The sequence below is a fragment of the Oncorhynchus mykiss genome, chromosome 31, assembly GCF_013265735.2.
Source record: "Oncorhynchus mykiss isolate Arlee chromosome 31, USDA_OmykA_1.1, whole genome shotgun sequence".
In the NCBI taxonomy this organism is placed as follows: domain Eukaryota; kingdom Metazoa; phylum Chordata; class Actinopteri; order Salmoniformes; family Salmonidae; genus Oncorhynchus; species Oncorhynchus mykiss.
This window is the reverse complement of record NC_050571.1, coordinates 34,531,022-34,546,489: the sequence shown is the minus strand read 5'-3', so window position 1 is coordinate 34,546,489 and position 15,468 is coordinate 34,531,022. Positions and strand designations below refer to the sequence as shown.

The window sequence follows — 15,468 nt, the reverse complement described above, 5'->3', positions numbered from 1 at the left end:
ACCCACACTCTCTCTTTCTGGTTTGATTAATGCTACGCCAGCATCTCTGCTCATCACCCAATAGTGGGCTGGCATTCTGACAACTAGATAATGGCTGCTAGTTCGACTTGTCATGGCGTACCGAGCAGTAGTCGTTTTCGTAAGGCATCGTGATATTTAGACGTTCTGTGGCAGGCCCTAATCTTTTTAGCATTTGATGATGTTAAAATGTCTTCGGAATTAGCCTTTTCTGAGCCGACTCGGCTGGAAGCACAGCATGACGTGTGCTTTGTTTAATAGCTGCAGAAAAGGCTGACATTTATCACAATACGCAATAGAAAAGTTTGTAGTGCGGAAGAACAAGGCATGACCTGCTCAGTAAGAGTTTAAATAGAAGTGAAAAGACTAGGCTTTTGCAAGGATCGCCTTACAGAAGACACAAAAGGAAATCCATACATCTCTTGAAAAACATCAGGTTAATGTATGCAAATGAAAGCAGTTAGAATTCTGTTTTCTTCTTCAAGGAGACAGACCAGTGTCAATACAAAATGCCAAATCCCAGTTAATTGTTTGCGTGGCCAGCAGTGCTGTCTAAAGGGAACAACAATTATTTTGCAATACATTTTCCTCCTTTCGGTGATAAAACAAACACATTTTACAGTAATACCAAATACTGAACAAAAGCATCACCATATGGTGAATCCCAGATTTGGGCCCCATCACCCTCTTCATTTGGGTGCCTGTATGAACTCACATATTTATTTTTACCTGTGAACAGTTTGGTGATGGCCCTGTTCTGGCGACGTGCTGAGCAGATGAGAAGGAGCCAGGGCGGGAGGTACTCGTGGTGGCTGGCCAGGAGCTCAGCGATGGTCCTGGGGGTGCCTGAGCCTGAAGACCTCTGTTCTCCCTCACCCAGCTGACAGCCTTCGTCGATGGAGTCAACCAGGAGGAAGAGGGCCTGCTGAGGTGGCTTGGCACTCAAGAGTGGGAGGAGAACACACCTTTAGGGCAAGAGAGAAGAGGATAGAGGTTTAGAACTCTCTCTGTGCACCTAGCGCTTTCCACTGCGAGCTGATGCTGTTGAAGAGAGTTGAGGATGATTGCAGACCGTACATCAACAACAATAGATTTAATGTCGGTCTGAGTCACATGTTTGACTGTATCTTAGTAACTGTCTCTCTATCCACAGTTCAGCTTTCAGGCCCTTGACAGACCTTCACAGTCCAAATGCAAATCCTTAGGGAATTGAAACCTGCAGTTATAGATAACAGGTGACATGCCCCCCCCAAACGTTTCTGGAAAAAAAATCCTGGGGAAAACACTGGACTGTATGTACTGTATATAGACTGTGTCCTAAATATTTGTTCTTAGCCGGGAGCTGAAATAACTGAATTTCAACTGAATTTCAATTGAAAGCAGACAGAGCAGGTCCATATTAATCAAATGATGACGTGACAGTTTACAAGGCCGACGACTGTCTAGAATAGCCAGGAAAATCTTTTGAAAGTCATTAAAAAACCGCTGTCTGTGTTTGAGCCTACACACCCCCAAAAAAACAGCCTCACTACACTGTGAATAATGTACAGTATTAAACCACATCAATCCTTGTCTATACTCACAAACCCAAGGGTTTAAATGCTGCATTAACCTTGAAATAACATGAGCGTGAAAGCCAAAGGGAAAAGTGAAGACCCCATTTGCTCGAATGATAACGTGTATTATGACTGCGTGCATAAATGCCATGAAGCCAGCATTGTATCTGTTCCCGTTTTATTTTCCCAACCTGCATGCTTGTGCTGGAAAAACTTCAGTGCCTGTGTACAGCACAGAGCTGCTACCCCCAGCCTGATTCCAGTCTTGAGACTGTTGTTTTGCTGTTGTAAATTACCGCCACCGCTAAAACATCGCTTAGTTATGCATATCCCTCGCTGATCCAATTGGAGCCTTTTAAACATGACTTTTAGTCAGACTGCAATTCCAATGCAAGGGCTCAGCAAACACTTTCCAGCCAAACCTCCCCTCCAATCCTCTATTTTTCCAACAGCTCAATTTCTCAAGTGCAAGAAAAAGAGGGTAGTGCGCAGTCATCAACCTGCAAGCTCCATCATTACATCGCTCCATCTCAGAGAAACATGGCCGATTGCTCTTTCTGACGGCTGCAGCCCCACATCGAATCTGCAGCACAGACAGGAAAACCAGCCAAGAGGAATGCCAATCTGCAGAGTTTGTGTACTGCCAACAACTACAGCAACGCCGCCTGCAGACAAACAAATTCACAGAGACAGCAATGCGGGCCTCGTTATGAGACAAAGAGCTATTCTTTTCCTTACAATCAACTGCTTTCAGAACTGTTGATAACTGACCTCCCTGCCGGAACGAAGACAGGGGCTTGAAATGAGCACAACAATGGGCTGGGTGCCAGACTAACGTCCGAAGAGCCTCAGCCAATGATGAGTGTCTTTGTGACGCATCCTTTGCCCCGCACGTTAACACTAACTATTTTGGTTGTTCTAATTCCGTCTTCGACATATGTAAATAGCGGAGAGCAATTATCATTTAGAGATAGAAAGAGAATGTGAAATGTCCCTAACGCACCCGCCATCTGTTGTGCTGCAGTCCCCATCTTCCACGGCCCGGCCACATTGTGCAATGTGGGCTTCGCTTTGAAGTTTCAGTGAAGATGTTTAGGCCGACAGGCAGCCCTGGGCACCTTGCTCACGTCTTACACATTTACTGAGACGCTTTAATGGGGTGGGGGCTGAGCCTGAAATTTCCTTCATCATGCAATGGCGCAGGGAGACTGTGGCTCAGGTCCAATATACCGTGCATGGCCGGCCATGACACCATTCTATTAATGGAAAAGAACAGCAGGTGGGTCAACTAGTCACTGCAGAGACCCCATTGAAAGGCAATAGCGACTAGCACAGGGTCCACTGGAAACCTGAACTAGACTCTTTCATTTGGAGAAAAAAGCCTGCTCAGCTTCTTTGCCTTAGTCAGGAGAGATTAGCAGAAAAAGACTGCATGACAACAGCTGAGTCATGGCCCCATCAGGGGGTGGAGAAAGAAAAAGCAACCAGCTCCCAATCTGGAAAATGCATATTATTAATTTATACATAAAGCATGGTGTAATTCCAATCATATTCTCCTAACGAATAAACCTGAGCGAGACAATGTGAGGGGTTCTGCTGGGAGCAATGTGGATTCTGAGAATTTAGCAAAATGGCAGCCATGACACAGCAAGCGCTGTTACCCCATTGCATTAGCAATTCTCTCACTTCCTCCAAAATCAGAAAGGAACTCATTTTATTCCTCCTTGGACTGAGTGATTTCACGCGGCCCTTGCAGAGCAAGGGAAACAACCACTCCAAGTCTCAGAGCGAGTGACGTTTGAAACGCTATTAGTGCGCACCCCGCTAACTACCTAGCCATTTCACATCGGTTACACCAGCCTAATCTCGGGAGTTGATAGGCTTGAAGTCATAAACAGCTGCTGGCAAACGCACAAAAGTGCTGTTTAATGAATGCTTACGAGCCTGCTGCTGCCTACCATCGCTCAGACTGCTCTATCAAATCATAGACTTAATTATAACATAATAACACACAGAAATACGAGCCTTAGGTCATTAATATGGTCGAATCCGGAAACTATCATCTCGAAAACAAGACGTTTATTCTTTCAGTGAAATACGGAACCGTTCTGTATTTTATCTAACGGGTGGCATCCATAAATCTAAATATTCCTGTTAGATTGCACAACCTTCAATGTTATGTCATAATTACGTAAAATTCTGGCAAATTAGGTGGCCCAAACTGTTGCATATACACTGACTTTGCGTGCAATGAACGCAAGAGAAGTGACACAATTTCACCTGGTTAATATTGCCTGCTAACCTGGATGTCTTTTAGCTAAATATGCAGGTTTAAAATATATATACTTCTGTGTATTGGTTTTAAGAAAGGCATTGATGTTTATGGTTAGGTACACATTGGAGCAACGATACACACCGCATCGATTATATGCAACGCAGGACACGCTAGATAAACTAGTAATATCATCACCATGTGTAGTTAACTAGTGATTATGATTGATTGATTGTTTTTTATAAGATAAGTTTAATGCTAGATAGCAACTTACCTTGGCTTATTGCATTCGCGTAACAGGCATGCTCCTCGTGGAGTGCAATGTAATCAGGTGGTTAGAGCGTTGGACTATTTAGCTGTAAGGTTGCAAGATTGAATCCCTGAGCGGACAAGGTAAAAATCTGTCGTTCTGCCCCTGAACGAGGCAGTTAACCCACCGTTCGTAGGCCGTCATTGTTCTTAACTGACTTGCCTAGTTAAATAAAGGTGTAAAAAAAAAAAAAATGGCTAAACCGGTGTCCAGAAATTTCCGATTGTTATGAAAACTTGAAATCGGCCCTAATTAATCGGCCATTCCGATTAATCGGTCGACCTCTAGCACATATATGCCTACCGCTAACCAATCAGATTGCTCAGATCACTGTGTCTGCAGCTTCCTCGTTGATACTGTGATTTCAAAGCGTCTAAAACCATGGCTAGTGAGAGACTTTCAACGAAAATCTACTTCTACACCCGCGGTGTGACCTGCACTGCAGCTTCAATAAATGAGGCAAAGCGTATAGGTAGGCTTGTGTTGTAATTATTAGAGTCTGTGTGTTTTTTGTAAGAATATTTCCCTTTCTCTGGTCATACAAATCAAATCAAACTTTATTTGTCACATGCGCCGAATACAACAGGTGTAGACTTTACTGTGAAATGCTTACTTACAAGCCCTTAAACAACAGTGCAGTTCAAGAAGAGCTAAGAAAACATTTACCAAATAAACGAAAGTAAAAAATTATAAAAAAGTAACACAATAAAATAACAATAACGATGCTACATACAAGGGGTACCGGTAACGAGTCAGTGTGCGGGGGCACATGTTAGTTGAGGTCATTTGTACATGTGGGTAGGGGTGAAGTGACTATGCATAGATAATAAACAGCGAGTGGCAGCAGTGTACAAAACAAAGGGGGGGGGGGGGGGGGGGGGGTATCAATGTGAATGTGAGAGGTGCAATGGTGCTGTGTATTTTAAATTAGTTGGCTTAAGGACAAAAAGGGCATCTGGTAATAAAAATGTTCAAGCTGTCTAATAAACAGTGCTCAATAGACAGCTCAGTTAATGCAAGATAGAGACAGAAGTGGCTAGCGTATACAATTAAATAACCTGCACAAAAGCAACTTACTTTGTGCTTTGGACCAAGAAAACAAAACACGAGATCAATTTGGTATTAACCGAAAATGAATTTAAATGGCTTAAAAGCAGAACAAGTGCACAACTTAAGCTATAGCTGAATGAACAAAAACTAACCCCTGAACGCCCAGACGAGGTGTGCATTCCCAGGTCAGATGGACAATTATTCAACACTGTCAGTGGGATCTGAAATGTCATCCGTTCCAACTCCACGACCCCCTGCGCCTTCTTCTATACCACTGTTAAATTTGACTCTGGGACACGCAACACAGTACACAGCATGCTAGATGTCTGACAATGACAATGAGATGGTCTCCTGTATTTCACCCTGATGAGGAAACACAAGAAAACATAATGTGCCAGACAAAGCGTAAGTAACTGCCTCCCCTCCCATTCACTCGGGTTAGAATGAGACAGAATAAGAAGGCTGATATCCTGCACAGCATTGCACGATTGACATCCTCTGAGAGCACAGAAGATCAACCGCAGCTGGGGCTTTCATTTCATATCACTTAGCGACCTCCTAACGTGCACAGGCAACAGCTCCGTTAACATTTAACCCGTTCGTCATGCAAACACGCAAAGGGGATCTGATGCACATGTTTGGGCTTTTTAGTGCGATAACACCCCCTCCCATACCCACAGCCCCTGTATGCCAAGTCAAAGCGACGTGGACAGGGAGGCTGGCTCCAGAATGCTGAGTCATCGCGGCATCCTTTAAAAAGTGGCCTAATCTGCAGTGAGTCTTTCTGCAGCCGAGCAACGCATGACGGGCGCGCAGCATTTCATCTTCGATTAGCATCCTCTTTTTTTCGCTCCAACTGCCGCTCTGTAATCCCCAACGCCACTAGCAATTACTAATTGAAATGACTACAATAAGAGTAAATGTACTGGTACAACTTCACAATAAGTGTCCCTTATAATAATGTATTTCCATGGTGTGCAGGTACAGTGTTTCATGTTTCATGGTATTTACCACGGTTGCACCTGTAGAATGCACAAATTCAAGAATTTGCCAATAAACTCAGAGTTGAGATGCATTTTTAGGATATATGATCATGACACAGGTTTGTGAGGTTAGAACAACCATGTGTGACTCACCACCTGGATTCGGTCTTATGTAGCAAAATTTGAAATTTAGTTTTTTACGTTGGATATAAGTAGAGACTCAGAGCTAAAAAATGGTATATCATACACTGTATTTTTGAGGAACAATGGGAAAGTAATTCTGCTTTGAAAGTTGATAAACTTATAAACTCACTTTTGAGAAAATGGCCTTTGAATGTTTTGGTATCTATTGAAGAGCTCTTCTTTATCTACAACCATTCAGCATCGTTTACACCCTCTTAAGCTTTAGCCCCACCCATCTAGTTTCGCTCTCGGAGCATTCAGAGCGCACACTTGGTGCTCTGGCTGATAATTTGTTAACCTCTGGATAACATGAAAACAGCGAGCTAGCCAGGTAAACAATGAACCTAGCTAGGTTAAAAAAAATTGTAAGATCACACACATCACGTAACGTTTGCTAACGAGCCGGCCAGCTCACGTTAGCTAGTTAAGGGCTTGTAAGTAAGCATTTCACTGTAAGGTGATTTCACTGTTACGTGATCTTTCACTTTGTTTACCTAGCTAGGTTCATTGTTTACCTGGCTAGCTAGCTGTTTTCATGTTGTATTCCGCGCATGTGACATAACATTTGATTTGAAAGTGGAGAGCAACGCTTATGCAGCTCCACTACACAATACATTTAAAAAAAGATGAGTTCGACATGATTACCAACACAAACTGACCAGCTCAAATAGACAGATGCATTCTACATGGCAGACCAAACCAAACTCCTCTCTCGGCATGTCCAGCCCTCTCATTATCTCAGCCAATCATGGCTAGTGGGAAAGTTGCTGTTCTTTTCTGTGGCTTAACCAACAAGGCTGGTAATTTAACAATTGTATTCGTATTTAGATGGCATACAAGGTTGTTATTAAGGCACATTTTTATTTTATTTTACCTTTATTTAACTAGGCAAGTCAGTTAAGAAAAAAATCTTACTTTCAATGACGGCCTAGGAACAGCGGGTTAACTGCCTTGTTCAGGGGCAGAACGACATTGTTTTTACCTTGTTAACTCAGGGATTCGATCTTGCAACCTTTCAAGTAGCCTAGTGCTCTAACCACTAGGCTACTTGCCGCCCCACATGAAAGTTAATTTTGATAAAAACATATTTTTTTACGTTTCAATTGGCTCTCCTGTGAGGTCATGACTTGCGACATACGCCTAGTTTCCTGAATCAGGTCACATATGTCATGAACATATAGTGTCAGCAGAGTTTCAATAGATCCAGGTAGGGATGGGTGATACGTCCTAAAAATCATATGTAGATTTGTTTAAACTTATGGACGAATCAAAATATACTATAATATATATTTTTCTCAAAATAAGCTTTGTTGCACAATTAAAGGTAAATACACTGCTTTTCAAACAGCCAGCAATAATCTAATGAATTCAGGGCTTGTTAAATTATACCTAGGCTAAATGTTAGCCTTCCACAACCCACTAATGATTCAATTGTTTTATTACAAAAAATGTAAACTGCTTTTTGGCCATAATCACTGACCTTGCTTTCAATTCTCTCTATGAAAATGCACTTCTTGTTACAAATGTAACCAGGACCATGCACAATGACCAACGTCTGGTAGCAGGCATTATAGAAAAATAACAAAGGTCTTACAAACAATCTCTCAAGCACAAGCCCACGTGCTACTGAGTAGTCAGCATTCATCTATTTGCTTACTTTTATGAACACACCTTCCTGTCCAACACTTTGTTTAGATGTTGAAATCAAGTGGCCAACCTGGTGAAGAAGATGCTTATTTCTCAATATGAGATTGTGTTACCAATTGCGTCTTTCTATGCTCATTACACATTTAAAAAACATAGACAACATAGACTAGACAGCTAGCGCTAACAGTCTGTGGCGAACATCCTGCTAGCGGTACGTGGTACCGCAATGTCGTGCGTCACCAGTGGTGGGAAAAGTACCCAATTGTCAAACTTGAGTAGAGTTAAATGACTCAAGTAAAAGTGAAAGTCGTCCATTAAAATACTACTTTGAGTAAATGTTTTAAAGTATTTGGTGTTAAATATACTTAAGTATCAAATGTCAAAGTATAAATCATTTGGCACAATAGATTTTTGTTTTACCAATAGCCAGTGCACACTCCAACACTCAGACATAATTTACAAACAAAACATGTGTGTTTAGTGAGTCTGACAGATCAGAGGAAGTAGGGATGACCAGGGATGTTCTCTTGATAAGTGTGTGAATTTGAAAATTGTTCTGTCCTTGTAAGCATTTGAAATGTAATGATTACTTTTGGGTGTCAGGGAAAATGTACGGAGTAAAAAGTACATCATTTTCTTTAGGAATGTACGGAATAAAAGTTGTCAAAAATATAAATAGTAAAGTAAACAGATATCCCAAAAAACTACTAAAGTAGTACTTTAAACAATTTTTGCATAAGTACTTTACAATACAGTGCTTGACAGAAACTGAGCATTCATTTTCCACAATCATGTTCATTGATACGCACGTATGTGAGTTGTTGGGAGTTGAGACAAAACAAGCATATCGTTAGTAGGTGAAGTTATCCTCTAATACAGTTAAATAATGTCTCAGTGTGTTTCGTTGTCCATATGACCGATTCTGTTGGCCCAAACCTGGAATTGAAATAGTGAGTTGAAACTGCTTGTTGTCAGTAAGGAAGAAGTGATCTTTCGTCTTTGTTGTTGTGAGTGGCAGGGGGAGGGGCTTCGAGTCTGTGTGGGAGTGGGAAGGTGCATTGTACACATAGCACCGAAGGAACAAAACCCCAAAAAACTAGTTTCTTGCTATACAGGCATTTGGAACATTGCGCTAGAACATACATTTGAATTAATCAAATGAATTGGATATATCGCCCAGCCCTACATCCAGATCGCATCCATAATTTACAGAGTTTCTGAAAGTTTCTCCTTATGTTACTAACAACATCTGAAGTGCCAAATTACAGTAGACGAAAAGCTGCATATTGCTGTCAAACTTGATTTGTAAATGTTAGCAACAAGCTAGTCATTGCCTACAGCCATTGCATGTATAAAGATTTAGAACATTACCTTGCTCTGCTAGCTGCAGGCCTATGTATTTAAAATATATATATATATATATACACTACCGTTCAAAAGTTTGGGGTCACTTAGAAATTTCCTTGTTTTTGAAAGAAAAGCAAATTTTTCGGCCATTAAAATAACATAACATTGATCAGAAATACAGTATAGACATTGTTAAAACTTCTTATGGCTGCAGTGGCAGTATTGATTAGCTTGGATGAAAGGTGCCCAGAGGTGCCCAGAGTAAATGGCCTGCTCAGTCCCAGTTGCTAATATATGCATATTATTATTTTTGGAGAGAAAACACTCTGAAGTTTCTAAAACTGTTTGAATGATGACTGTGAGTATAACAGAACTCATATGGCAGGCAAAAACCTGAGAAGAAATCCAAACAGGAAGTGAGAAATCTGAGGTTGGTCGATTTTCAACCCAGCCCCTATTGAATTCACAGCGGGATATGGATGAAGTTGCACTTCCTAGGGCTTCCACTAGATGTCAACCATCTTTAGAAACTTGAATGAGGCTTCTACTGTGTTGTGGGGCTGAATAAGAGCTGAATGAGTCAGGTTACTGGCAGAGAGCCAGGTCCTGGTCACGCGCAATTCACATGATAGCAACCTGTATGGCTTTTCTACACACAAAGGAATTCTCCGGTTGGAACTTTATTGAAGATTTATGATAACAACACCTTAAAGATTTATTCTATACTTAAGTTTGACGTTCAGATGGACTTGCAAGAGCGTTTGGATTACGAGCTCCGTGTCTCTGTGCTCTGTGTCACGTTCACTCTCCTCCATGTTTGTCTGTACTGCAAATTTCCTCCCACACGGCACTAGTAGAAGAATGCAAAGCGTCGTCCAATTGACAAAAAATATTGCCCGTAAAGAGTGGGATTTGCAACACAATGAAATAAACTATAGAGCATAATATGAAACGATAGACATTTTTCTATCGTCACACGATATATATTGTCATATCGCCCAGCCCTACACAGAGTTGTATGAGATCTTCAGGGTTTTCTAATGATCAATTAGCCTTTTTGAAATGATAAACTTGGATTAGCTAACATATCGTGCCATTGGAACACAGGAGTGATGGTTGATGATAATGGGCCTCAAATCGCCTATGTAGATATTCCATTAAATATCAGCTGTTTCCAGCTAAAATAGTCATTTACAACATTAACAATGTCTACACTGTATTTCTGATCAATTGGATGTTATTTTAACATTTCTAAGTGACCCCAAACATTTGAAGAGATGTATATATTTTGACTAATGAGTCAATTCAATTTTCAATTAAGTGGCTAATGTTAATTTGGAGGAAAATAGAAATCTAATTTTTAGAAAAACTTCCTTCAACTTTCTTAGCAAAAGGATCATAAAGGAAAACACTTTGACCCACTGAGTGAACAAAATACTGCCAAGAAACTCAAACCTGGTTATCAGATTCAAGCCATGATCACTTTCCAAGGTTCCTTTGCTCCCAACACACAGATTTGCCTGGCAGTTATTCAAACTACTGCACGTTCATTTAAAAATCCCCCTTACAAACAAACCCCAAAAGCTCTCACCTAAACAAAAAGAGAACCTGCCCTTTCAGCACATTTCCCAGTGCCTTTTAGAGTGCCCACATGACTGAGTTTATTCCACCTATTTATTTGTGCTCTTTTGTCCTGGGGAAAAAAGCTAGACATGTTGCAGGGAGACTATTTGATAGTTTCAAACGACAAGGTCAAATTAATTCCACTGTTAGTACTCTGGTCAAAACACGGTAGAGGCCATTGCTAGAGGGAAAGCATGTTGCAATTAGATGACATAAGTAAATTGGTGAGATTCCATTGTATATTGCCAAGTTTGTGCAGTTTTGTTGGTTATCAACAGTCCTACACACTGCTTGAATTCCGCCCCACCCACCTTCCTCCCGGGTTTTCACACTTGTTGTTTCTATCTAGATGAAGAGTAAAGGTATGTAACTTGTTCTGGTGACTACAATAGCACACACAACGGTGAATGGAGAGGATGGCAGTGCATAGGATGGAGACCAGGTTGAACCAGGTTTAATGTATTGACACAACCAGTGATTACGATCAACAAACATGCTTGTTAGGCCAAGGAATTTGGCCAACCCCTCTGGCATTCACATGCTGGTAAGGCCTTAAAACAGAGTCTGAGGTCAAGGCTCCACCAGTCCTGTTTACCAGGAGCCCAACCTTTACAAATGAACACACCATTTTTCATTATTGAGCAACAATGTAGCCTTGTTTTTGGAACATGTTCACCTGAGATGAGATTCCATTTCTAAAGTAAATTAGGGGAACCCTTAAGTTTGGGAAAATAATACACTTTTATAATCCTCCATTGCTTGCTTTGCCCATTGAACATGTCCGGACACAAAGATCGAGCGGTGGATATTGGCTGTGATACAGATCTTCCACTTCCCAACTTTCTGCAACCTGATAGGATCTAGTATTTGTGTACAACAGTGCCCAAGATTATTTTACACCAGAGATGGTGATAAGACATTCTCCAGAGTGCATATTTACTCCACAAACAAAAGGCTGTAATCTCCGTTGGATAACAATTCTGTCCGTTGTCCACAGAGTCTGAACCAAACCTCAAGCGGTAAAGAAATGCACTTGTTTAGGCCAGGCTGGGTTGGTGATGCTGTCTGTGAGAAGCTTTCCATTCCCTTGACACTGACCAGAACTGGACCTCTGTCTGTCCACTGGTTGTTTATGTCCCCTATGTTAACCTGCCTTCTATCGCAAATGTCACAGTCAAGTCCCAGGCATCAATAGTGGCCTTATTACTATAATAACTGACACAGGGCTACTTCCTCAGCTTCTTTTGGGAAAGATGTGAAAGACCGGGGAAATCAATGAGTCCATTGGCCATTTAAAAAATGATTTACCTCGCCGAACGTTTGACCCACTTTCCCAGTGTGTGATGTAGAGATGGTGCAATAAGCATCACCAGATGGCCAGACAAGAGGCATGTGTGTTCAACACCGCATTCCATCCCATGTGTGTATAGTATAGACTGGTTGACCCATCGTGCTGACAAGTCGTGCAAGTAGCATACACACAAGGCAGTTCCTTTACAAATATAGGTTCAAACCCCTTTTTAAAGCCCCAGTCTTACAGAGAGAAAAGTCTGTGTGGATCACATTCTATGACCAAGCTTGATCCTGTATGGTACTTTGTCTCACATGTGCAGCCCACGTCGTCATATAGGGCAGTCAGTCACACACTTCCAAGCAGTACATTCTTCCCTCCAGCCAACTGAGCCTGGGTGCCACTTAAAATAACTGACCTTTTTCTCAACTAAGGGCTAGCGGGGACAGTCCCACCGCATGCCACAGAACGGGAAAACAACAACACAAACACTATGTCAATGGGTAGCGGGACAGAGGACTGCTGGGGTAGGGTTAAGGGAAGTGTGTGAGGAGTAAAAGTGGGAGGGGTGGGGTAAGGACAGGGGGGTGGAGGGAAGTGGGTGGGGCAGCAGGCTTCACCTACCTCTTGAAAGCCTCAGTGGGGTTTCTCTCACACTCCCCGGGCTGCAGGACGCTCTGCACCGCTGGATCGCGCACCTTCTCCTCGTAACCCGGCAACAGGCCGCTCCGGCAAATCTGGGCCACCAGACCTCGGATGAAGCCGCCCAGGCAGAGTGTGTCCGAGTCGTCCGCCCGGCAGAAATGGAAGGCCAGACTCTGTTGCTGCAGCCCCCGATGAGTGCCCTGGGCTGAAGAGGGCCACAGGAGCTCCGTGCACAGGGCCGTCTTCCCACTCCCAGGCCCCCCCACCAGCAACACCCCCCAGGCGGTGGCCTTCGCAGAGCCTGCTGCAGAGCTGCCACAGGGGTTAGATGCGCCAGTGCCGGAGGCACCGGCCTGCTTGCTGGGAGTGCTGGTCAAACCACTCAGGCCATTAGTCTTTTCCTGGAGACAGTGCTGGATCTTGTGGAAGACCCACTCCCTGCAGTAAAAGCGCTTCCCCTGCAGCAAACTGGTTTGGGCCATTTTGAGATACTGCTGTTCTGGCTTTTCCTCATAGGGCTTTCCTTGCCCTCACATTTTCAACCCAGTAGTAGGCCAGCTGTAAATTTGAGTATCCATTTTTTTTTTGCCTCCACATGTGCCTTTCCAAGTTGATTGCAGCTGTCCTTAGTGTTGTGATAAAGACAGTGTGCAACTGAAGCTCCCTTCTGAGAAAACAGAATGGCTGTGGGCGAGAAAAGCAGTTTTTGGGACGTCGCTGAATATCTGGGGCAAAAAAAGAGTCACAATTGAGGCTTGTACTGTACATTTTCCACTAACTTCTTCCATGGCTTTCTCATTGGCTGGACTGAATGCTCAGTGTTATTCCAGGTTTGTTGCTTTAACATGGTGTTGTGCATGACAGGGCACAGGGCTTTGAGTGCATCCACTATCAAACTCAACCACAGCTTGATCAAATTAGCCCTGAGAGTCAGTGATTTGTTTCCCTTGATACATTTCATAGGGAAACTGGAGCGGGTATATAGTTTCCATTACATTAACATTTGAGAGTGCCAGAGTTGTGTTGGTCTCTCCAATAACATTGATTGCCTGGTCACTTTCCTGGAATAAACAGAAGCTTGCTGTAAAAAAAAAAAAATAATAATAAGATTACAGATTCAACTTTTATCTAGCCTATACAATTACACAGTTCACTCTCACTGGAAAATGCATAGCTTTGCAGAATGGGGGAGCGTGTTTATAACACAGTAACTAACAAGACATTGTAGATGGTCCACACTCTTGGAGTCTTGGCAAGGTTTCGTTCAGTATCTCTAACCTACTCACTGATCTCCCTTCCTTCCTAGGTGGCTTTAAATCGCAAACATTTCACATCCGGGGAAAAAAAACTCCAAATGAGAGGACCCCCTTTTATCTGCATACAGCGACATTAACGTTCCCTATCCCACGATGCAATAATGACTAAAATAAATAACTTGGAAGTGTGGTTTCTTTTCAGATCGCCAATACAGTGAGTGGAATATGTCTTTCAATTTAAAACACGTGTATTATGTCTGTTAAATGTTATTCACCTTTCTCCTGTTTTCTAGGCGCCCACCTCATCGCGTAACCAATAGCCTGCTACAGCGCTCTCATTTTGGAAATACATGACAAAGAGGCAGTTTTAAACTCATTAAAGAAATGCAACCGCAAGCAAAAGCCTACAAATATGTATTAGGGGTAGTAAACTGTCATAGGTATCGATGAAAAGTGGGCCAAACACTGATCGGGCTACGCCGTCTTTTGTATGACAAAAAAAACCTCACCCATTTCAAATGGAATAGAATTTAACACCTTTAGTCAGTCTAAAAACCTACACTATCTAAAATACAATGGCATTCATACAAACAAAGAATAGGTCAATGAGCTGAACGCGGCCCTTAATCTTGTAAAATTCAATGTAAAAAGTGTTTTTTAACTTCAAGCAAATGTGGAACGTTTGCCCATTTTTCAATGTTACAGTTTGAAATACCGTATAGCCTACGGCTTCTCACCTCTTGCTGAATCCCCCTTTTCATTTGGTTGCTGTGTCCGTGATTAAACCATTTGTCTCTCTAACCAAATGCTATGCTTCAAAAGCAATATTTGATTAGCTTAATCTGTTTCTAAACGCAATCTTCGAATTTTTCCATCAGCGTCTTTGCATTCTCTTTCTTTCAGCAGCCGCGGCTCCTCCTGCTATCCAACACAGCGCTGCAGCCTACTATACTTAACCAGTCTCTCAGCCTCCAAACATTCTAATATTCTATCGCTTGCATTCAGAGCACACACGCAGGATGGACGCAACGTCTGATGGGAATTAGAGTTTTATAGGTACCGAAGCCGCCATTATAAGGGCCTTAAAATAAGAAACACATTGACTTTCTGCATTATAGAACATTAATAACGAGTGTAACGTTTTTGAGTTGAAACCACTGCAGCAGCTTTTCTTTTTATTTACATAGATGTTTCACAATGATAAAATAATTTTATTAGAACAATGTTGCATAGAGTTAAAAGGGATCGTTTCAGGCATTCCCACACGCCTTATGATCACTGATGAAG

The 15,468-nt window shown here is 42.2% G+C and overlaps 1 protein-coding gene across 3 annotated transcripts in view; it reads right to left on the bottom strand.

Annotated features, from left to right (window-relative positions):
- LOC110505082 (ankyrin repeat domain-containing protein 50) overlaps nt 1–15,145 on the bottom strand; it is a 37,859-nt gene extending 22,714 nt beyond the window's left edge. Inside the window, exons 1-3 of one of the 3 annotated variants that reach the window (XM_021584042.2) lie at nt 14,919–15,145; nt 12,905–14,006; nt 748–983 (exon numbers count right to left, since the gene is read on the bottom strand). In XM_021584042.2, the coding sequence (XP_021439717.1) occupies nt 748–983; nt 12,905–13,407 (739 nt within the window). In that variant the 5' untranslated portion in view covers nt 13,408–14,006; nt 14,919–15,145. The other 2 variants (XM_021584043.2, XM_021584044.2) reach the window with 2 other exon arrangements.
- Between the last annotated feature and the right edge of the window lie 323 nt (nt 15,146–15,468).